The sequence below is a fragment of the Lissotriton helveticus genome, chromosome 5_1 (genome assembly GCF_964261635.1).
Source record: "Lissotriton helveticus chromosome 5_1, aLisHel1.1, whole genome shotgun sequence".
Classification (NCBI taxonomy): domain Eukaryota; kingdom Metazoa; phylum Chordata; class Amphibia; order Caudata; family Salamandridae; genus Lissotriton; species Lissotriton helveticus.
In genome coordinates, this window is record NC_136065.1 from 391,167,309 (window position 1) to 391,191,664 (window position 24,356).

General features: G+C 44.2%; 1 protein-coding gene across 1 annotated transcript in view; it reads left to right on the top strand.

The window, feature by feature from the left end:
* Nucleotides 1-24,356, top strand: part of SLC25A34 (solute carrier family 25 member 34) — a 98,127-nt gene that overhangs the window by 49,393 nt on the left and 24,378 nt on the right. The window contains exon 5 of the mRNA XM_078642588.1: nt 19,151-19,285. Within this exon, the coding sequence (XP_078498714.1) occupies nt 19,151-19,285 (135 nt within the window). The remainder of the gene's footprint in view (nt 1-19,150; nt 19,286-24,356) is intronic.

Genomic DNA, 24,356 nt, shown 5'->3' on the forward strand with positions numbered 1-24,356 from the left:
GCCACCTGGAGATAAGCACTCAGCACCTGTAGATAAGATAGAGGGAATATTGATTGAGCGGCAATAAAATCCACCAATGAAGGGTGTTTTCACACTTTTGTTCAAGGTGCGGAGAATGACCTTAAGGGCGTAGTGGGAGCCAAAGGTGGGAACGGGGGGATGCAACGCTGCAACTCCTGGCAAAATGGATATCTGTCTGCAGAAAAGCCGCCTCCAGACGGGTGCCAGCCAGGTATGGACGGAGGCCAACAGGGGACAAAGTACAAGGACAGTGGACAGTCTGGGAGCGATAGGCCTGCCAAGAGGAGTAGAGCTGGGGGACAGGGGCTGTACCATATTTTCAAATACACAAGGAAACCCAAAAGGTAGATAAGGACCATGGGTAACAGTTTAGTATTACAACAGTGGTCCTTAAACAGAAAAGTTTAGTCAGTCGAATAAATATAGACTTGAATCAGCACTATATTACGAGTGTCCAGCCGGACATTCAATTTAATAAATCAAAAATGTCAAAGAACACAAATAAAAACACATCAATACAGTGGAACACAATCCTGCATCCTACATAAACACATGAAAGTACATTTAAGACAGAAATAGATCAGGCAAGACAGGGTAGCTTGTGGAATATTGAACACAATGTTTTTTTATTCTACTGACTAAACTGTTCTGTTTAAGGACCACTGTTATAATACTAAAGGGGTTGCAAACATGGCATGGAGATTAGCTAGTGGTGGACAGTGGCTGGACAGTGTAATGGGAGACGTGACTCTCTGGAGGGGCAGCAGGGAATAAATAGCCTGTCGGCGACTGAAACAAGCCATTTCCAATTGCAAACTGTCAAGCAGCAGACCGAGACAGGCCACAGAGGAAGGAGGCGAGTCCAAAGTGGAGGAGGCCAGCCTTTTTTAACCCCTACCGCGCTACCGCGTTTCCCCGCTTTACGCGGGAATTTCAAAAATGGCTTGTTTATGACAAAGCCAGCTCGTCATCCGCGTAGCGCAGGTAACGCCCATGACAAGCTGGCTTTGTCATCAGCGCCGAAGGGGTTAAGAACAGTGTTTTCCAATGAGTCGCATGTTGGTGCCTGGCGACAGTTCAAGCGATAAAGATGCCTTTAAATTCTGTAGTTATCTTGTCACATTTGCTGTGCTCAAAGACAGAGGTCAAATGTCAGGCTTTGTCTTTTGACAAATTTCTGCTCATTATTTTAACATGGGGACTGGTGTTTACAAACGCCTCTCACTTTGCAGTCAGGGAAAGACAAGTAAAGTGAATTATGTGGCAATCTTGTTTAGTTAGGGGAGTGTGGAAGGAAAAGGCTGAAGGTTGCCATTTGTTTGTAAAACATAACAAAGTATACATACCTGTAAATGAACTGTAAACATTAAGCAGTTAAAAAAGCAAAAATGAAGATTTTTTTTGTACCTCTGAGGTTTGATATAAACAAACATTTTAATAGGATCACAACAAATCAAGACACTTTACTTGGTGATACACAAGTGATAAATATTCACAGAAATCTGATTTCCAGACATTATCATTTGTGTGCAATATATTTATATTTTTTTATAGGTAAAATTGCATGTCTGCGCAAATTCAGTGGCCATTTCAATGGAAAATATGTTTTCTGGAAATGACAGCGCGTTACTACATGATGCTTTAGTTACATTAATAAATTGCCTGCTTCATGTCCTTTAGAGCTAGGTGGGCCGCAAAAGTTTGTTGTTCCAAAAATTGGGTCACAGTTCTAAAAAGTTTGGGAAGCACTGCTGTAGAACATGGGTACTCACAAACATTCCAGGGGCCAAAAAGTACGGTCTGTGGCATGCCTGAGGGCTGCATTGATGCCAGCAAGGTATGTCGGTGGTGGTGTAAGGTGGGTTTAGGAGAAGCAAAGCATGTACATGGTGTGCAGAAGTGAGCTGTGGAGTTATTTTGAGGGTAAAACGATATCCTTTCTATGCCTTTGTCCCTTAATTGCCATTACCAGGTTCGAGCCAGATGCCTGCCAGTGGATATGTTTGAGGTTCTCCTGAATCCTTGAGCCCACAATGAACCGAGTCTTCATGTGGCTTCTGTCTGCCACCCACGGTCTAACCTCATAATCCAAGAATTAAAGACAAAGCATTAACTTTTGATGAAAATGTGAGAAAGAAAGAGATATCCATCTAGTGACTGAATTGCTCAATGTGAAAACAGAAAACCCGGGATTGTTCACAGCTTTGCCACTTGACGAAATATTGTGAGCCGAGACAAATGTTTATTTCGCTTTGCCTCCTTCTTCTTCATTATCAAATATGCGAGCACCTTGAAATACATGAGCTCAAGATGTTTGCAGTACACAACCTTCTATTCTACTTGATTCAATAAACCATAATGTTGTTCCAAGAATAATAACAACCAAAGCCACCCAGAGGGTGCACATGACAAATGACTCTCCTCTTGGTTTACTAATGGCGTCATTGGCAGGGCGAGGGGGCACAATTGTTTTTAAGTTCATATTTGAAAACTATCACTTCCAATAAATGCTTTTCAATGCATCTATTTAACCTGATGTACTAAAGTGAAATGCTTCTGCATGTTAACGAAAAACACTTTTTAAAATTATATAGAGAGTTTATCATATTTTTACATGTTTGTTACACTATTTCTTTAAAAACTAAACATGTTCCTAAAGATAAGTGGTGCAGGATACCTTATTTACTTCTTTTCTTTTACTTTATTTAATGTGTAGATAAATGTTTGCCAATTTCACAGTGTTTTTAATGCGAGTGCTCTACCTAGTAACCAGCAGCCCAGTGCTGCTGTTCACCAGAGGGCTGCATGTAAATGTCAGGAGGGCTGTAAGAGGTCCTCGGGCCATACTTTGAGGCATGTATGACAATACTACGTGATCATGTTGATCGCAGTATCTTACAATGCGGGTTTTACAACGCAAGTCGTTTCAACGACTTGCGTTGGAGGGCGCTGGACTTAGGGATAGTACGATTTACTATTCCAACACCAGTCTATGTACCGTAGGGAAGGTGTTGGATAGTAAATCGTACTATTCCTTAGCTTACAGCGCCCTCCAGGGCAAGTTGTTTAAACGACTTGCATTGTAAAACCCGCATTGTAAATCTACCGCGGTGAAACTTCAGCGTAGTAAAGGTCGTCTCTCACTTTGAGTATTCCTCCTCTATAAGATAGAGCCAAGCATCAGTGTGCAAAGGCATACTCACAGAGGGTTAAGTCAAGTTAGTGAGATGCAGAGTTCAGTTATTGCAGTACATAGACTAAGGAGCGACCTGTCTGCCTTACACACCCTACTGGCAGCCTGCGATCCAAACCTGTATGGTCTTTACTTCTATTTTCATCTTCATTCTCACTGGCTGGTATCCCTGCCTCATAGCAGTTCTACTCCTGAGTCCACCATTGACGAATACAGGTTAAATTGAAAGCCTGGGGGACAGCTGGAGGAAGAGGTTACTACCTGAAGAATATTGGTTTGGTTCAAACACAGTGTTACCGCACCCAAACAAGCATGTTGCAAGACACTTGTCAGATGTGTGCATCTAGTGAGGCAATGGATTCGGGGAATCTCTTCTAATTTTTCACTAGTGAAATTAAATTATGCTTGTGCAATTAATGACAGGTTTCACTTTTGTTTAAGCTCACCAGGAGAATATAGCAATGCAATAATTCTGATTTATATGTGGTTCAATTATTATAAAAGTCCAGAGCGAGGAAATGACTTGCCTAGCTCAAGCCACCAGACCAAGAAGCCTATCATTTAAGGTTCAAAAAGAGTTTAGGGTTGCTATGGTGGTTACACTTTCCATAAATATCTCTGGATATTAGCTAATAAGAAAGAGGCTTTCAAGAAAGCATACTACCAATGCACAAGTGGGCATTAGTGTTGAGTTTTTGAGCTGGTGAAGTATCAAAGAATAGAAGACGAAATAGACAAACATCGATAAAGTGATGGTAGATGCACTCTTTTTCAAGATAGATTCTGGTCGTTTTTAGGTTGCGCCTACTAGGCAAGTCATCCACTGTCTGTTTGGAGACGTATTTTTAGGTTACAGTGGACTTGAAGTCCCTCCATTGATTCCCATTGTTTGGCTACATTTTGACTCTCATTTGCTTATTTCTTATTCATCAGCTTAACTGGGCTTTCCATCCTCTTATTGTGTTTGTCCCACCCCTGGAGCATGGACGCTTTACTTGTGCCTGCCCACTGCTCCCTTTCCAAGCCATACATTTTTCTTTTTGTTTAAGTACTACATCAGTGCATATGCATTTCCCAGCTATCTTCCTCGTGTACTTCTCTTGTGCCGCCACATTCCATGTTCCTGTCTCTCGCCAGTGTGACTCTCTTCTCTCCTCCCCTCCATCAACACTTACACTCAAAGTACTTTACCACTGTTGGTGAAGGAAGTCCATTGGCAAAGTGACCTACAGCATTTTAACTTGGTTCACTGCCCGCTCTTTTTAAAAGAGAAATTACCTTTTTATATGTCACCAGGATCACACGGTTCAGTGAAGTTGTGTGGAAGAGATTAGATTTAAAATTAAATTTCCTGGTAACACATTGCAAAATTAAAATGTGAGACCACATCTTCCCAAGGAGTGTGATACGATACAATAACACACACCGTCACCATTAAGTATTAAAACTGTTGTACATTCTGAATTGAGACACAGTTTATGCAGCATTTTTTGTTACAGCTGAATGGCACTAGTGTGTCTCTGTATGTGTTGTTGTGCAAGTTTGTGGAACCATGTTTGCTCAAAAAAACACAGGAAGTTACATAGTTTAACATTTATCGGTACTTTATCGGTGTGCATATGTAGCAATACTACCACTCCTTAAAACATTATAGACTTAACATGAAAGGCGTTACAGTTTGTAATGACTGTACCATGTTTGCTAAAAAAAAAAACAGGAAGTTACATAGTTTAACATTTATCGGTTCGCTATCGGTGTGTAATTGTAGCACTACCACTACTCCTTAAACCTTTATAGACGTAACATAAAAGGTGTTAAAGTTTGTAACAACTCTTATTTTAAGTGCATGCTTTTTAACTCATTGTACCTTTCTTACTTAGTACCTTTTTGGTATTTTTCCTCCTGCTCTCCTCCTGGATGCTTACCGCTCTCTTGCCCATCCACAGGTCCTCAGCTCTGACACCAGTTTTGACATTAGACGGTTAACCCTGTGGAGACCTCTGCTCTCATTTCTCATCTCTAAGAAAGCAGCGGTATTTGTACAATTGTACAAGGAAACAACTGTGGCTATATGTCTGATTTCTATATGATTTATTTATTTATTTACTGAGTGCACTACAGTTGTCCCACAGATGTAATCTTGCCTAAATCGGTTCCTGTCCGACACGAGGTGGGCTCCACCTAAACTCTGTCCCACAAAGCTATGATCCTACAGTTCCTGAGGTTGCTGCAGTAGTCACTGCGCCTCAATCGCAGAGAGCCAGGAAAGAGAATGTGGTAGTGCAGCTAGAGGCCCCCTGTATGCAGTTGCATCAGCAAACAACTGATGAGCAGGAGTGGTGAGAAAGATCAGTGGCCAGTTTTTTTCTTTTCCCGGAAGATCAGCAAAGGATATGGATTTGGATCTGAAATTCTGGTAGTATTTTTTTAAGCATCGAGATTTCTCATTAAATACTTCTAAAGCAAGAAAGGTTATACTATGGGTGGAGGTGGTGGTTGATGCATTCCATTTCCAAGGGAAGGTGTGTAAAATTGAGAAGTAATATTTATAGGTTTTTAATCGTTGGAAAAACTATTTTTCTCATTATTGTTTAATACTTTCTTGACATTTACTTTATAAACATAGACACTTCCACTAACATACTTTACGGATTTAAGATGCTAAAGTGCATACATAAATGCTCTGAAATGATTTGTTCTGTTTGAACATGAGTAGACTCACCAATACATCCTCAAAAATAATCTTTATCACCTGACAGAACATCCATCAGAAATTTTAACTATTTTTCTCCTAAAAGCATAACTATTTTGTCAGCAACTCTCCTTCTTGATTTGAAAATAAAAATGGTCGTATTTGAGTATTTGTTTTCTATTACCTTCTGTTCTTCTATCCTTACTCAAGTACATTTTGGTGTTCACCTTTACAGTTATCATGACAATTAAAAAAATAAGGAATTGCTCTATCCAATTTAAGAACGAGCCATCAATGCAAAGAGTAAAGGGAGGGTGAAAAAAATCCCTTCATGTGAGTTCACGTAAAGGTTTACCACAATACCCACATTTTGTCATAAATTAAGTGATTATGACATAAAATAGACAAATTCGTAATAAATTGAAGGCACCAAGACAGAAACATTAAAATCTCCATTAAAAAATGAAATATAGGGGGAGGAGCCAAGCTCGCGTCCGAGATGGCCGCGTTTTAGCTCGGCTCCGTTCGCTTTCCTGTCTGGAACGTCTATCCTGTGTTTTATCCTGCCCCGGGAAGTATTCTTTGATAGACTATGGAACTACGACATTTCACAGGCACTTACCGTTTGATCCGTTTGTTCCTGGGTGCTGCGGATCCTGGGCTGCACCCTTGTCTGCTTCGGGGCCTCCGGAGCGAGCGGGCCTGACACTCCTTGGCGGCGCCCGGGCGGGGCGGAGCGCTGTGGCCGGCCCTTGGTGGCGGTGTGGGTTCGGTCGGAGAGGCCGATGTGCAATTAGACCGATTACGGCTATCCGGGCCTGATCCGGCGGTCCTGCGGCCTGGTGTTGGGGCGCTGCCTTCCATGGACGAGGTTGACCGTGTATGTGGCCCATCTCCCCTTTGTTCTCCGGTCCGGCCATTTTGAGTCCCTCCGCCCGGACTCGGAGAACGGAGCCGGTAGCGTGTGGGGAGCCGGCGACCCGCCTTCTTCTGGTGGCCCCCCTTCCTGCTCTGGTGGTGCCTCTGCTGGTGGTCGGCTGTATCCTGTTTGCCCCGCTGGTGTCCGGACGGGGGTCGGAGTTTGCCGCGGCCCCGCCGGGCTTCTAAGATGGCGGCCGACCCCATGTCTCTCGGACTGGCCGAGACTGGCGACGCTGATCCGCCGCATGGCACGTTTGCTGAATACCGTAAAGGTGAGCCTACACTTGGCGACATCCTCGCCGCCTTGCGCTCCTGGAGTGCTCCCATGGCCGCGCCTATCATTGACCTGGAGGAGGATCATTTTGCCGTGCCTGCCGAGCCCCCCCCGGTGTGTGCGGCTTCATCTCTGTTGTGTACTGCTGGAACTTTCCTGGAGGTCGTGGGCCCGGTGGCTGCCGTTGGTGTGGGTGTGCGGATGTCCGCTGCCCTCCTTCATCCTGTGCTCCCCCCTGTACAGGGGGTCCGCCGGCCGGGTCCCGTCCGGACCGGCCTTGTTGGATCTCCCTTTCCCTTTTTGCCTCGAATGGCCGAACGAAGATCCTGTCATTGCTCCGCCGGATCGGCTTCCCTCATATTGTCGTCGGAACTGTGCCTGCATTGCCTGAGGTGGTTGCCGTCCTTTCCGGTTCATCCGGGTCACAATCGATATGACTTGTGTGGATTGCCGATCGGACTCCCTGTTATTCACCTCCTGTTCCACATGATCTGGTTCCTTGTGCGTTGGACGACTACAGCTTGGGATAAACAAGGACAGGGTTGAGATGAACTTGCCTCGGTGGACTGTTATCTTGCGGTATGATCGGATGATCCGTTTGTAACTGTATGACTATGTTCGATTCTCCTTCGTGTTCCTGGAGCTTATCCTTGTGCTTATTGTCTTCCCGTGGGTTCTGCGTATTTTCGGACGGGAGGGTGGGAGCTGATGGGGTTTTGATTATATGGCTCCTCTCCCGTTGCTACTTCCCTGTTTTCCCTTCTTTTTTTGTCTTTGTGGTTCTTGCTTACTTTTATCTCTTCTATATTTCGGGTTCTGATTAGGGCGACAGGCACGCTGCCGGGGGGTAGGCCATAGCCTTCTGCAGGGGTGCAGGGTGGGATGTCCGGGGTGGGGGGGGGGGTCTGTTGTATTGTGTTTTCCCCTCATTCCTTTTTTGGTTCTATGGCTCTTATGTATCCCCTTTTTTCGAGACGCGGTGTCGGCATGTGGCCCCCTGGGGTGTTTTTGCTAGCATGGGCCTTCTGGTATTCCTGCCGTCACGGTTTACTACGCATTCATTCCTCCTGTTACCACTGGTTCCATGTGCTGATCTATTCTTGAGTGCTTCGTTAGCCGTGGGGCGCGTGCAGTGATGCTGCGTTCTTACTTCTCCCCCCTTTTTTTCCTATGTCTTTTCCCCCCCTTTTTTTCCCCTCTCCCCCTTTTTCTTTCCTCCCTTGGGTTGTTGTGGCAGAGGGCTCTTTGTTTTGCAAGCCTATTTTTAGTTCTGTGTATTATTGTGTGTTTTCGTAGTGGTGGGAGGGCGCTGGGCAGCGGTTGCATTTGCTTATTACTGTGGGACTCACGTTCTGACTTTGCCAAAATGTACCTGTTCTTTTTTAATTTTCCTGTGTTCGATACTGCTGCTTGTTCGCGGCCCACCACGGCCCTCTGGACTTTACGGATTGCCCTTATTCTGAGACACCCTTTCTTCTATTATAAAATCAACCTTCTCTCATCCTGTACGTGATGGTTGCTCGGTGGCTTCTTGCCTCTGCTTCTCATATGGATTGCTGTGATGTCCTGTGGGAGCTTCTGTATTGCCTGCTATGTTTCTTTTATTGAGGTGGCCGGCCCGATGGGTTGTAGGCCCGTATCTGTGAGCGCTTTCTGTACAATAAAGGTTTAAAAAAAAAAAAAAAAAAAAAATATGAAATATAATTAACCAACATTGAAGTACCTAATGAGGAGTCCTTGTCTTTGATTCCTATGGATTACACTTTGCTTGATATCGACATTGTAGTCTAATCCCTCCAACAAATAGAAAAGATGTAAAATGGACATTGAAACTCTTGAATAGTACTCCAACTAACGACCACCTAAATATTAACAAACTTTAGAATACCCTTGAGTTCCACTCAAATGTCTCCTCCCAACCGGTAGGAGACTACGTCCAATATTTTGAGGCCCTTTAAATCTTACAGAAAATTATAGAATCAATTTTGTCATTATTGGAAAAGACAACATCAAATTCGTATTATACTATAGAAATGATACCAAGAATATTAAAATCCCTCATCAGTGAGAACACTTCTTCTAGAATTCTATAAGATTTAAGTAGGAGCCGGAATCAGGAATTCAGCTTTCATCAATTATAGATCATAAAACCAATATTGGATACTAAAGTAGATGAAAGAAACATGGCAACTCTAGCTGAGAAATCAAATGTATGGGAGTGCAATAATGAAAACAAATCTGATACAGAGGAAGTGTTTTTCTTAGGAAAGATTTTTCAGAGGAACAGGTGTTTCAAATGACATCAGCAAATCCACAATCTTATCGATTTTTGAGTAAAAAAAGAAAATATTTACAATTCTTTCAATTAAAATCACAAGAAGAACTACCAGTAGAAGTAGAGGCTAAACTTCAAAGTAATTGCAGTAGGAAAAAAGGGAATGATTTGATTTTATATTTATAAAGCGCCGACTAATACCTAAAGGCATCTAGGTGCTACAATCTGATAAGAAAAATGATAGGTCAGAAAATAAAGAAAAAACAGCAAATGCCTGAGACCATTATAGACAGTGACTTCAGGGTGAAAAGCCAGGTCTTGAGGGCCTTCCTAAATGGAAACAGTTCAGAAAAGTTTTTCAAGTGGGTGGGTAGGGTAATCGGCAGTTTAGACGTGGAGGTAAAAAAACTGCTACCTCCCCACCTAGATAGCGGGAATCTCGGGCCCTCAACCATATTGGCTTTGGCGGAGCGAAGATTTCTTTGTGGGATGTACTAGCGAAATTGGTGCTTTATGTAGTCTGGTCTGGAATTGTGTAAAGCTCTAAAGCCAATACATAAGGCTTTGAAATCGATCCTTTTCTTCATAGGAAGCTAATCCATGGAAGTAAGAGCTTGTTTGGCAGAGTGATGCCCAGGAGTCCCTGTAAGTAATCGTGCCGCCGCAGTCTGGAGAGCTTGTAACTTGCCAAGAAGACCTTTCTGTAGGTGAACTAAAAGGGCATTATAATAGTCAAATCTAGAAAGGAAAAGGGTGAAGACAACTGTTTTTTGGAGATCCTGTGGTATAAACAGGGGCGGAACTTCTGTAATGGCAGAGGAGCGTCATCCCGCTGGTTAGTCAGTCAGTGGTCAGACGAAAAATAAAATGACCGCTAACTGACTGAGCCGATGCCCGCAGTGTAGGGAGAGACGGGCCGAGCGTAGCAGAGAGGAGTGGTAGGCACACTGTAAGTACGCATGTCTGTTTGGCCAGCTGTCTTAGACCGGCCAAACAGACATGCGCACTTAGGTTTCTCCAGCCGAGTTTGAGAAATGTCACAGGCTCCTATGCACTGTCTGAGTGGCAAACCACACCACTCAGAACAATCCTAGTACTGTAGTGTGGCTCACTGGTTAGAGGCGGCAGGCCTGTGAGCAGAAGTCAGCCTGGGACCAGGGTTCAATTCCCGACGCGGCAGGGTCGTGGACCTTGGTCAGCGGACTCGATAATTCTCGCTTCGGTGCTTACTCTAATCAGGGGTTCCACTCGGCAACTCTGGGCATTAGCTTGCCTAATCTCCACAACGGCCCCACCAATTCCGGGGATGCCTGGCTCCACCTTGGGGACTCCCAGCAAGGGACCATCCCACAGGGAAAGCCAGGACGGGTTCCCCAGAGTTATACAGCGCCGGGACGCCCCGTTGCTGGGGCAGCTGTGCGCTTTACAAATATACTACATTTACATTTACATTTACATTTACATTCTCATGCTATTGAGAGCAGCGCCGCGATTAGGTGGGGAGCCTGTGCCCCAGTGCAAGCTGGGAGGAAAACCGGAGAAGAGTTGTCAGATAAGTTCTTGTCATTAATGCAGCTGAGCACTGGTTTGGTACAGCGTCTGCTTGGGGAATCTAATTTAAGCTTGTTCCTCGAGTACCAGGTTATTGTCCTTGGGTGGGATATAGAACCAGCGGGGGGCTGGCGCTGAGTGCGGGCGGGAGCAGACGAACTTGTGCGCCAGAGGCACACCCACTGAGCAGACATGCCATTGCCCTCCTCAAATATCCCTCCCACTGAGGGGGTGTGTCTCAATTCCGGCACCACAGCATGAGTAAAACTCCTCGGGCAAATAAAAATGGCTTTTAACTGGTGTTGAATTGCTGATTACTTGTAAATAAATCAATTTAAAATGAAGAGGAGAAATTACAGCACATAGAATTACTTTGAAAAGGGGATACTCTCTTTAGAAATGGTGTCCGATAACATAGGAGCCAGACAACTCCAACATGCCAGTGTAAGGAAAGCAATGGGCGGTGCAGTGGTGATCAGGAAGCGGTGCTCAGGAGGAATAGTCAAAGAATCACAAAAAAAAGCCTAAATTGCATTAGATTTAATTCAAAATTGGCGTTGACCGATCCCCCCCATAATAATGAAGGTATTGGAACTGGTGCTATCTCAAATGAAAAAACACAGTCCAACCCTTCTCAAATTTTACAAAACCCTAAAAAAGATCTTAGCCGAGCTTTAAAGACCTTAGCACCTGAATTCAAGACTCTATGCAAACAAAGGGAATATGGCCATATTATCTAAGAACAGTGTTGAGATTAATTATGGAAACTCATCATTTTCAATAGACAAAGAAAGTTTACTTGCATCACATCAACTATTGAAATTATGGATCTTTTTCATAGTGATGGCAGCCCATTAAACTGACAAAATATTCTGTGATTGCTACCTATTTGTACACAGCTGCAAGCCCTACCTTCAGCGGAAGTTAAGTTGGTTAATTTTCCCTAAAACATATGAGCCATCAATTGTGAGACTTGAATTCTGGTCAAAATTAGTACCAATAATAATCTAAAGTGAGAGCGATTACTGTAGTAGAAGTGGATTTGACATTTTTCCTATTTAGTAACATCTCGTAGGAGTTAATCTGGGAGCATTTACTACAGCAGAAATAAATACTACAGTTTACAGTACAGTCATGTGCTTATAACAAATAGTTAACATTAAAACTCGTGTTTCGTAAGATAAAACTGCCACAGAACACAACTCGGAACCGGGTAGTAGGTGGCAGGGAATCCCCCCCCCCCCCAAAAAAAATCTCTCCGTTGGTTTATATCCTTTCAAATTTGTTTTAGTGCTTGAGACTTCCACTTACTCAACACAAATTTAAAAAAAAATACAAAATAAAGTGCCAAATTGGGAGGGGGGATCCTATACATTTCTCATTCAGGGGAAGAAACAGCTGTTTCACCTGGAGGCGGGCGTTTCGAAGAGGCACAAAGGCCAAACGGCCATGACGGTGTGGAAGTAAATAGGGTAACTGTGTTAGTACCTGAGGTAACCTTATGGAGCCACCCTTAGCCTCGCGAGATCCGGCTACTGAACCAGGAGCTTTCCTGGAAATATTTGTATTGGCTGGCAACTTTTTTCACAGAGCATCGGAAGTTGAGCACGTGGCGTTTCCTTATTTACTCGTAGCTGCGTGACAGCCAGCCAGAGTATATGTGAGTGTCTGCTGTCTCGGACGGCTGCGCGCCTCTCTCAGGACTGTTCTTGCTGACAGTGCACGTGCACTGTGCAGACACTCGTCGACCTTCGAGGTTTTGCTTCTGCAGGAGTCAGAGCTGATAAACAGCAGTTGTGTAAGGGCATGCACGCCGCTGAATATAGCACAGCTTCGCAAACAACATCTGGAGTCGTGATCGGAGCGTGGGCCACCTGTGTAGGGTGGTCAACAACAAATGGCGACACTCGTTTCTTGCGTCCGCCCGCCACCCCTGAGTAGGAGGGACCGTCCGCATGGGCAGCGGCGGTCCCTCCATGGCAATTAGGATGTGACCGCCACCCTGGCGGTCACATCCTGTATGTTTTACATTGCGGCGGGTGCTGCTTGAAGCAGCACCCGTCGCAATGAAAAAAAACGAAAGCTGTGTATTTGCATGCACAAAGCGGCAGGCACCGCGCGGTGCCTGCCGCTTCGTGCACGCAAAGGCAGGGGGGTACCATAGGTACCCCCCATGTGCACCCCCCATGCAACCTTCACCCAGGGGGCCCGCAACGGGCCCCCAAAGTGATTGTCCGTATGCTCTTCCACGGCGTAAAAGCCGCCGTGGAAAAGCATGACTTTCCCTACATCCTAATATGGCTGGCGGTGTCTGATAGACACCGCCTGCCATGTTAGTGCTTTTCCGCCGTGGTCGCCTTCCGACCGCGGCGGAAAAGCGGCGGACAGATTGTGAGACCCACCAGCCATCCTGATTTGGCGGTGGGTCTTTCAGGCCTCCTCGGCGGATTTCCCGCATACTCCGGGCCGGCGGTGGCTTCCGCCGGCCCGGAGTAAGCGGAAAATCCGCAATCATAATGACCCCCTTAATGAGGACGTTTGGCATACTAGAGGCACCACTGGCATATGGTTGGAACCCATGCTTAATTTGTTCTGGTGTTGGCCAGTGCTGGGTACGAGCACACATTTGCATACATCACCTCTTACTTATTACAGTCCACCACATGGTAGCGCTGTTTATCAGTTTTTGAACAGAGGTCATCAATAAAGTGTCGCATATACTTAAAAAAGAATAAAACCCGAAAAGCCAGCCATAGTCACAGCTTGAGGTGACTCAGAATAGTCCAAGACGTCACACTTGTGTAATAGCTAATATTTGGCAATGCTGCCATGGACTGTGGATAGTTCCGACCACACTGGCCTCCTGAGAAATACTGGCACTTGTATGTTTATACATTAAGCATAGGATGGAATCCCCTGACATTTGGTGGCCACCCCAAGTACATAGGGCCATATTTACAAAAGAATTGCGGAGCGTGGTATTAAGCCAAAATAGCTAACGCCATGCTCCGCCATTCTGAAAATGCAGGGATGCACCATATTTACAAAAATGAATGAGAACAACAAGGACCCCCTGATTGACCAATTGCAGATAATTCCTAGGTCAGGGACATAACATGTGAAAATAACAACCTAGGCCATTAACAATAAGCTTGTAAATTATAGTAAAAGAGAGGCAGTAAGATAAATAACATAAAAAATTATTGCTTTTTTATTGGTTCTGTGGAATTAACAAACAGAGTTAAAAATATACATTATTAAAACAACATACAACTCACAAAAGCAAAATGCAATAACGACAATAAAATTCATAAATTTATACAATTATAAAGAAAAAGGATTTAATATAAAGACACCCAAGTGGCACAGTATTATTATCTCGACGCGCGTTTCGGCGACCAACGCCTTCTTCAAGAGTAGCCACGTTTAATCTGTGAATATAACAAAAACTGTTTAAAAACTCATTATAACCGACAATTTAGTAAAAAGAAAAACCTTAACTGATTAATGCAGCTAATTCTATTGGACAAAAAGCAATATATTAGATGTCAACACCTCTCATATTTACAAGCAGAAAAAGAGACATGTATTTAGAAAAGTACTTACTAAGTTGCAGGATAGGATACTTTAATAAGCTTTTTATCCCCCTCTTTCGGAAGATTAGGATTTTCTAAAATAATTAAAATCACATATTTGTATGATTATATGCATGTACTTCTCTAAATATTCAGCATTGTAAGTATCGATAAGAATCGCTATATGATACTTATACTTCATCTATCCTAAAACAATAGTAGTGCATCATTGACTGCATAAATATGAATTGTCCTTTGTTCATCTAGCTGTTTTTCCCAATTAAATTGACGATGATTAGAAACCTTGAGCAATGAAACGTTTTCCATGTTTGAAAATGAGAAGTATCTAACTGTCTCTTTTCTGCTTGTAAATATGTGAGGTGTTGACATCTGATATATTGCTTTTTGTCCAATAGAATTAGCTGCATTAATCAGTTAAGGTTTTTCTTTTTACTAAATTGTCGGTTATAATGAGTTTTTAAACAGTTTTTGTTATATTCACAGATTAAACGTGGCTACTCTTGAAGAAGGCGCTGGTCGCCGAAACGCGCGTCGAGATAATAATACTGTGCCACTTGGATGTCTTTATATTAAATGCTTTTTCTTTATGATTGTATAAATTTATGAATTTTATTGTTGTTATTGCATTTTGCTTTTGTGAATTGTATGTTGTTTTAATAATGTATATTTTTAACTCTGTTTGTTAATTCCACGGAACCAATAAAAAAGCAATAATTTTTTATGTTATTTATCTTACTGCCTCTCCATATTTACAAAAATACAGTGCTTCTCTGCGTTTCCCCTAACGCTGTCGCTGAACTCAGCTGCCTAGTGGTAATGGAGGCTCCCTTGCTCTATTGTTATTAAGGTGAAGCCCCTATCGCCACAGGAACGTCCATAAAAGTGACATTCCTATGACGATGGGCACTTGTCAATATGCCCCCTTGTTCGCCAGTTTACTCACTCTCAAAAGTACTTTATTTGGGTTAAAAATCTTAAAAAGCTGTACATTGATAAAACGCGATATCACACAATTCATTGTCATAAGATCTACAAAGTGCATTGTAACATGGGGTGGGGCGAGAAAAAAAGAGACTCCCAACAGAGAATTTGTATCAAAGCACAGTCCAGTGACAAAAATCTAAGGAACTGTCCACTATGTCATCTGACTATACTAAAAAATCTACAGATAGAACCAGTAGACATAATGTCATAGAGGATAAGGATACCCCCTCCTGTCTAATCATAAGTGCATGATAATCGATCAGTAATGATACAACAAGCTGAATGCAGCACAAACAGCACAAATTAAAAGATATCAGAAAGTGCATTTATACTATAAACACATATGTACATCTAAAAAAATAATAATACAAAAACTTCTGTTGGGCACCTCTGACCTCTGGTGCAGTTTTTGATTTCCAGAGAGCACCTATAGTTTCAGGTAGGCACCCTTCGCATCTAGTGAGCACTCCAATGTTTCTGTGGTTATGACTACCATCTGGTAGGTAGGTACCCATGCTTGACATCTGTTGATCACCCTAACTTATGCTGGCCACTCGTGCCCTCTGATTAGCACTGCTGGCTCTTGGGTCACTAAGCATCTAGTGGTTATTTGTTAGTTCTGGTGGTCGCATATATTGGCATCACTGACCTCTTGAGGGTTTAGTTGGGTGACACAGGTACCTGACATGAAACTCTTGCAGTATCTGTTCTTTTGGTAGTAGTGATAGTGAATGGCAGCAGTTGCTGAAAATAATAAAAACATCTGTGAGATTTAACGACTACGTGTACTAAAAATGAAAAGCTGATATTTGAGGAACGAAAAATAACATTTAGGAAAATTATACGTTTTTATCTGGAGCAAACTAACATTTTTCCTAAAAACGGTAATTTGAGGGCAAATTGTGTGTATTTTGCAGAACATGGGCAGCTTGGGTTTGATTACAAAAGCAAGCAAATTATTTCGCTTGAGAAAATTTGATGTTTAAAATTTTTTTTATCTGTACCAAAATTAAGTATTGTTATGTAACCGCAAAGTAAATGTAGTGGATGTTTGAAGGTAAAACATGAATTTCCCAAACATATTTATTGCTGATGTTTAAGTGATAATTCTTGTTGAGTTTGGGACACTTATTGCTAATATACCAGTTCCTTTGCGCCAGAGGGCAGTTATTGCAATAGGAGTTCTTTAGTGACTCAAGTTAAAACATTCCATTACCTACACTGGCATTTCCTGACATTTTCACGACTTGTGTGTGAGATGCAGCCATGTAAGGTTGGGGTAATCCATGGAATATATCTGCATTCTGAGCCTGTGAGATCTGTTTACCTGATGTATCAAGCTTTTCTGTCTAAGGCCCAAGGCTTTGCAATCTGCATAGCTTAATTTCCTCTCTTGCTTTTTTATGCACATTTTCATTAAATAATAGGGCATCAGGCTCTCCCACTTTACTCATTTCAACTTTCTCTGGGTATTTATGCCTCACCTTTCTCAAAGACCACCAGCCACCAAACACACACAATTTACTCCTAGATTGGCGTGATGAGTGACATTGCCCCACCTGCACACCATACACTGAATTTGAGTTGTTTCCTGTTTGAACAGTAAATGGTTCTTGGGCAGACACACATGTAGGTGAGCACAGATGCAACTATAGCTAAGTATGCTTGGAAAACTGGTCCCTCTGATGCTGCTCTGTCCTTTGAGAAATCCATACTCATGAATTCAGGTAGAAGGACCGCGCAGTCTACTACGGAGTACGTGTTAAAAGGCATATCAGTTACTGTAATAGTAACACTTGGAGACGTTGAACAAAGACAAAAAGGAGGTGGGATGATCCCTCTTCCTTAAACAAGGGTTAGAGATAAATACAAGAAGTACAAAGGAATTAAATATAATGAATTCCATTGGTTTTTGTTAGCTGATTATCATAACTCTTAGAATCTGTATAGTAATAACATCTATTTGTTGTCTTCTATACTGGAATCCAATGTAAACGTATATTTAAATGTAATGCTACTGCCTGGACTATTAATAAAAATTTGAACATTTAAAAAACAGACTGTGTTGGACTGAAGACAATCAGTGGGAGAAGCAAAAATATCTAGTTTTGGATGACCAGTGGTGGTGGGGGAGGTGGACCAAGGCCAGTCAGCACAGGGTTAGCGTTAGTCAGTGGAGAATGAAGACTCGCCTCCGGGGTACAAAAGAGATAATATACATCAGGATAGACACCCCCTGCACTGGCAAAAGCCATCTAAAGGGAGATGTAGCCAAGCTACTGGAGATAGAGGAAAGCTGGTGTTGGCCTGCCAGTTGGGTGAGGTGAGGGTATGATAGTGATGGACAAATTGCAAAATACGGTGATAGAAGCCCTCGTACGGCTTGAATAGGCTGTGTCTCCATCCCTGATGGTTTTCTTCAACAGCCTTATGTTTTTTACCTAGTGACCCCACCAGTCTGTGAGTCTTAGTGGTGCTCCTTGATTTGGGGTGGTAGGTGTAGGTAGAACTCAGACTCTACTGGTTAGGGGTTACATCCAAGTGTACCCCAGGCATAATTGAGGGTAGCTACTGCTCTTTCATTTCAGGCTGTTGGATGCCTAACAGATGTCAGCAGAGAGGGTAACTGAGGGGTGCATGCTTTTTTATATGCACGCCTGGTAGAGAGATGGCTCAGGGCCATCCCCGTGTAACTTCCAACTATTCCCTCTTCCCTTCAGTGTTTACACTCTCTCTTCACTGTTGGGATTCAGAGCTGGGAAACTCAGCATCTTCCAGACTACAGTTCTGGAAACCCTCCAAACACACCCACCTCCTTCTCTCACTCTTTCTCTGCTGTCCAAGAGACTCTCATCGCAATCCTTTCACTGATATTTGTTCTTGTGCTTGGAGCTTGAGGGCTGGGTATCTCGGCTTGACAGAGCCCTACACCTCTCGGTGACGTCTTACACTTACATGCTCTACTAACCTTGCTTCTCCACATGAAGACACCATACCCTCTCCTACATTTTAACCACTCTGTCCCAGCTCCTGGAAAAATCAGTGGGCACCACTTCTACACTGTCCACTCTCTCCACAGTGTAGGAAGACACCCCAACTACACCAGTCTACTTCTTTTTCATATCTCAATGTGTATGTGTCATCCCAGGCTTCTCCACTCTTACAGATCCATTAGTGCACATATAAGTACACACTGCCTTCCATACCCAGGACAAGACACAGTGACCCCAAGCATGGGCAGCTGAAGAAGAACATGAATTACTGTTTTCTTTATGATCTGACTTTTGACTGTAGCAGCTGATTGAAGTGCAAAACATCTCCAACCGTGCACATTCAATATAGTTACTGCATTATAGTTTGACTTCTGATATACTGTGAAGTATTGAAGTATGAAATTGTACCAGGCAGAAGTTTTTTGCTGGCTGTTTGTTATTTTGTGGCTTTTTATATTATCACTACACAAGGGAATTAGGAGAGTGCTAAATAATCCATTGCCTCGCTATGATCTGTCGATTGATTTCACATTTCCATACAGACCAGCCTGATGCTGTTGTCCAACCACATGTTATTTAGCTTACATAAGTGGTTCAGCACCACCTTCTCCCACAAGATGCCTAATCCGCCCTCATCTCTTTCTTGACAGTGGTTTAAGGAGGACAGCTGGCTGGTGGGCCTCTCCGGTGGGATGATCAGTAGCGTCGGTGTATCTGTGGCAATGACCCCCTTCGATGTCGTCAGCACCCGGCTCTATAACCAGCCTGTGGATGAGCTGGGCCAGGTAAGAATAGCCATGGATCTGGGGATGGTGCATTACATCTCATTACTTTGTGTAGGGGTGAAGACGCTTTTATAACTAGGGTTATTTTAAGAACAGCCCATTAGAAGAAAGGTGTCTGATCCTTTGAACTCATTTTCCAGCTTCCAGCGAGCCAAAAGGCAGCCAGAGCTGTAACATTGTGTACAGTTTGTAGACGTTAACATTACTTATAGTTTAATGGCTGATATTGATGACTGACTCAAGCAGTATAGCTGTGTACTACCCGCTCCACTGTCACAAACACAACATGGTCACCAGCACTACCCTTGCCTTAGACAGGACTATTGCGCCCATGTCTCAGTTTTTCAGTCAAAGGTTTTTTTTCATTTACTTTACTTGTTTGACCTCATCACTTCTGCTGGAGGTTGTTAAATGGACTGACTAGCTTGTGACTTCTGGTTATGTGTGCACACTTCAACAAAACAAAATCAGCTTGAGATGTTCGTGATAGGACTTGCGATTTGCACCTGTACCTCTCTGGTGGTCTTTCCCAGTCTGCCTTTATCTGTTCTGCGATGTGGTTTTGAATACTGACTTTGATGGTTCCTATGAGCCTCTATCAGTAAAGTGATGGTGCCACAAGCAAATAATGCTCCCCTTCAAGAACAATACTACTAGCAGCAGTTGAAAGGTAAAAGGACCTGTGACCTTATTGAAGCTTGTTTCCGGTCCAGGGAAGGCATGGCTTGGCAGTTCGGGCTGGACTGTTCCCATGAGGCACAGGGTCAGACTGATTTGCATATAGCCATGTCTGAACTGGGGTGGCAGAGTGGGCTAAAGAACGGTGATGGATCAAACCCAGATCTTTTGACTGGGTGTGAGTGTTTGATTGATTCAGATGCTCCGTCCATTACCACCCCCTTTTGTACTGCTTATTGAACTCCCAGCAGTTCCAGAAAGTTTAAAAGTGCCCTCTTTGCTCCTGTTCCACTTGGCCCCATTTTAAATACTATAACCAGAGCAATTTGGTTTTATGTACATTAATCATTTATGGGAGATCTCCTTCTGGCCCATATTTAAGACCTCCAATAGGATCTTTGGGGCTACATCTGTAGCTGCCTTATCCTGTTTGCGATGTTCTCTGTTTTCGCTGGATTGTCTCAATACCCAGTGTAAGAAAGAAGGATCTTCTCTCATGGTTACCTTTACTTTTTACTGGTGTTCTACTGTTTTTCTGACTGGGATCCTGCTAATCAGGACCCCAGTCATTGCGCTTCCTCCTTAAATTGGCTATGGTGAGTACCTTGGTACATTCTTATTTGGCTGCTGGTGTATCCTAGTAAGTCCCTTGTATATGGTGCTAAGGTACTTAGGGCCTAGGTACACCAGGGGTCCCCCATGGCTTCAGCATGTGTTATGCCACCCATAAGGGACCCTTCAAACTCTGACTGCAGGCCTGCCTTGGCAGCCTGTGTGATTTGGTGCATGCACCTCTCATGAAAGATATAAGTTCCTTATATCTTACATCACTGCACTTGAAGCCTATAAGTCACCCCTCTAGTAGGCCACACAGTCCCAAAGGCAGGGTGCTCGGTTCCAAGTGTGAGGGTGGCCCTGCAGGATCAGACCACCCCTACAAACCCCGGAGTACATTCTCCAAACTTTTTAAGTGAATTAGCTATTACGAGATAGAAAGGCTATGCGTCATTATGCGATGACCATCTCCGAACTGGCTGGAACGAACATGGGCATGTTTGGTATCAAACATGTTGGAATCTTCCCTTACACCATATCCGGTGTTGTTGGCATGATTCCATCCATGGTAGGGCCCATCTGGGGAGCCCTCCATGCTCCCAGGACCGATCTTACAGAGCCTGACATCAACCTAGGACTTCTGCCGACCACAGACACAATTCTGCTCTCCTGCTGCTGGGCCAAGCCAGAGCAGGAGAAGGTAGGACACTAAGGGGCTTAATTATGAGCCCATGCGTCACTTTTGTGCCTCCGGTGCGTCACTTATTGTGACGCACTAGCAGGGTAAAAAATGCGCCATGTTGCATCATATTTACAAAGCGACACATCTAGGTAGATGAGTCACTTTGTAAACCCCTGCGCCACATTATACCTGCACCCTTTGCGACCGCAATTTACAATGATGCATGTGGCCCTCAGTGTATTATGCCAGGATGGGGGAGCTTGCCAGCGCCACATAGTCTGCTGGAAGGGCACATTTGGTGCCCTCCTTCCATACTCCAGTTTAAACTAGCTCAGGGTGCCGTTGGCTCCTGCTCTGGTGCGAAACTGGACAAAGGACATGGGAGTATCCTCCCCACTGTCCAGACCCTCCTGTGGGAGGGACTCCTGAATCATCACAACCTTCACCTTAGGGATCTTAAGGGCTTACTTGTGGGTGGGTCCCTAGATTCATCGTAGGATTTGATTCAGCTCCAACTCCACTTCATCTTTGACCGTCTGGACATCCTGGCCGAGTCGTGCGGGCCGTGCTGGACTGATTGCATCGTCCTTTGCTTTAGAACCGACACTGCAATTGAGAAGACTCTGTCTGTTTCTGACCTCGTCTCCCTGCAAACCCACTGCACCACTATTGTCCATGCTCCATACAGGCTCCGTCCTGGGCCTGTGGACATCTAAAGACATCCAAAGGAATCTCCCTTGGAGTGAAGAAGTCACTCCACTCTATCCGCAGGCACCGCATCACGATTGACCGGTCTGCCAAACCTGGGCTCCGATAGGCTCCAAAAGGCTCAGCAACTCAGGTGCTGGTTCTGCATTTCTTCGAGGCCTGAGTTGTTCTCTCATCTAGTTGAGACCATCCTCCCTCGTAGAATGCTCGGCAACCGAACTCTTGTGCACCGCGTCTCTGCATCGCTTCATCACTCGGTAACCGCATCGGTTACCGCAACCAACTCGTGCCAACGGAGTTGGACGCATCGAAAAGTTCTGTCGACGAGTCTGTCCCCCCTATAACCGACCCGTGCCAGCGCGGTTGGTTGGACGGACAGATTCTGTTGTCTTCAGCAGCACGGTGGCTAGGGTAGAGCTACTGATTCGGTGTACTCGTACTTGACAGTAGGTGAATGAATGTATGCCTCAACAAAGGGAAAATAAGTGGGGTCTAACTGTCTGGAAAAGTTGGGCTAAACAATTTGGCATGTTTACAAGGGGATATCACCTACAGAATGTCATTTTTAGTGATGTTCTGGTGGCGATATGCTGTTCTCCATATTTATAAAACAGCGTTGAGCCCCTTTTTGGGACATAACGCCTCCTTGTAAATACGGCCCATTTACACGCATCAATTAGTGTGAAAGGGGCATGCAATGAATGTTGCTGTGGGCGTTCACCACAACACTCATTGCTTTTGACACTGCCACAGATTTACAAGGAAGTGTTAATCTGAGGCAGTGCCAAATACTAACAGCAGGCGTTAGAATGGTGAAATAAAAATATTTCTCCTCATTTTTGTTTTTTCATGCTGCAGCACAAATAGAAAGAGCAAAACGCCATTAATGATTGTTTATGTGCAGGAATGTGTCCCTCCTGCACATAAACAATCATCAAATAATGACGATTTGCTACTTCTATGTGGGCTCCATTCTGCAGCACACATAGAAGTAACAAATTGCCATTGGTGATTGTTTCTGTGCAGGAAGGGACACGTTTCTGCACATAAAAAAACATTCCCTGCAACGCAGGCACCCTTGCACTATGATTAAGGGTGCCCGAGTTTGCACTAGGCAGCTAATTTAAGCACCAGCGCTAGGGAAAACACAGGGCTGCGCCATATTCTTCTGAATTAAGTGCATCCCTGCCTTTTAAAAATGGTGCTCATTGCACCATCAGGATTCAAGCAAGCCGGGCCGGCGACGGCTGAAATGCCAGAAACCGGTCCCCGGGAGCTTGTTTCCTTCCCAGTATAAGAATTGGCTTGGTAGTTTGGTTTGCCCTGTTCCCATCATGCACTGGGACAGGTACAGACTAATTTGCATGTAGCCAGGTTCTGAGCTGGGATGGTGTAGTGAGCTAAAAAACGGTGATGGATCAAGCCCTGATCTTTGGACTGGGTAAGAGTGGTCTGCTTAATTCAGACACTCTGTTCATCACCACCCCCTTTTCTGAATCATTTTGTCCACCATAAGCGTGGAAGGGTATACTCAGATGTGAGTCCCTTGCTCATTGCACCATCAGGATTCAAGCAAGCCGGGCGGACGACGGCTGAAATGCCAGAAACCGGTCCCTGGGAGCTTGTTTCCTTCCCAGTATAAGAATTGGCTTGGTAGTTTGGTTTGCCCTGTTCCCATCATGCACTGGGACAGGTACAGACTAATTTGCATGTAGCCAGGTTCTGAGCTGGGATGTTGCAGTGAGCTAAAAAACGGTGATGGATCAAGCCCTGATCTTTGGACTGGGTAAGAGTGGTCTGCTTAATTCAGACACTCTGTTCATCACCACCCCCTTTTCTGAATCATTTTGTCCACCATAAGGGTGGAAGGGTATACTCAGATGTGAGTCCCTTGCTAATTGCACCATCAGGATTCAAGCAAGCCGGGCCGACGACGGCTAAAATGCCAGAAACCGGTCCGCGGGAGCTTGTTTCCTTCCCAGTATAAGAATTGGCTTGGTAGTTTGGTTTGCCCTGTTCCCATCATGCACTGGGACAGGTACAGACTAATTTGCATGTAGCCAGGTTCTGAGCTGGGATGGTGCAGTGAGCTAAAAAACGGTAATGAATCAAGCCCTGATCTTTGGACTGGGTAAGAGTGGTCTGCTTAATTCAGACACTCTGTTCATCACCACCCCCTTTTCTGAATCATTTTGTCCACCATAAGCGTGGAAGGGTATACTCAGATGTGAGTCCCTTGCTCATTGCACCATCAGGATTCAAGCAAGCCGGGCCGACGACGGCTGAAATGCCAGAAACCGGTCCCCCGGAGCTTGTTTCCTTCCCAGTATAAGAATTGGCTTGGTAGTTTGGTTTGCCCTGTTCCCATCATGCACTGGGACAGGTACAGACTAATTTGCATGTAGCCAGGTTCTGAGCTGGGATGTTGCAGTGAGCTAAAAAACGGTG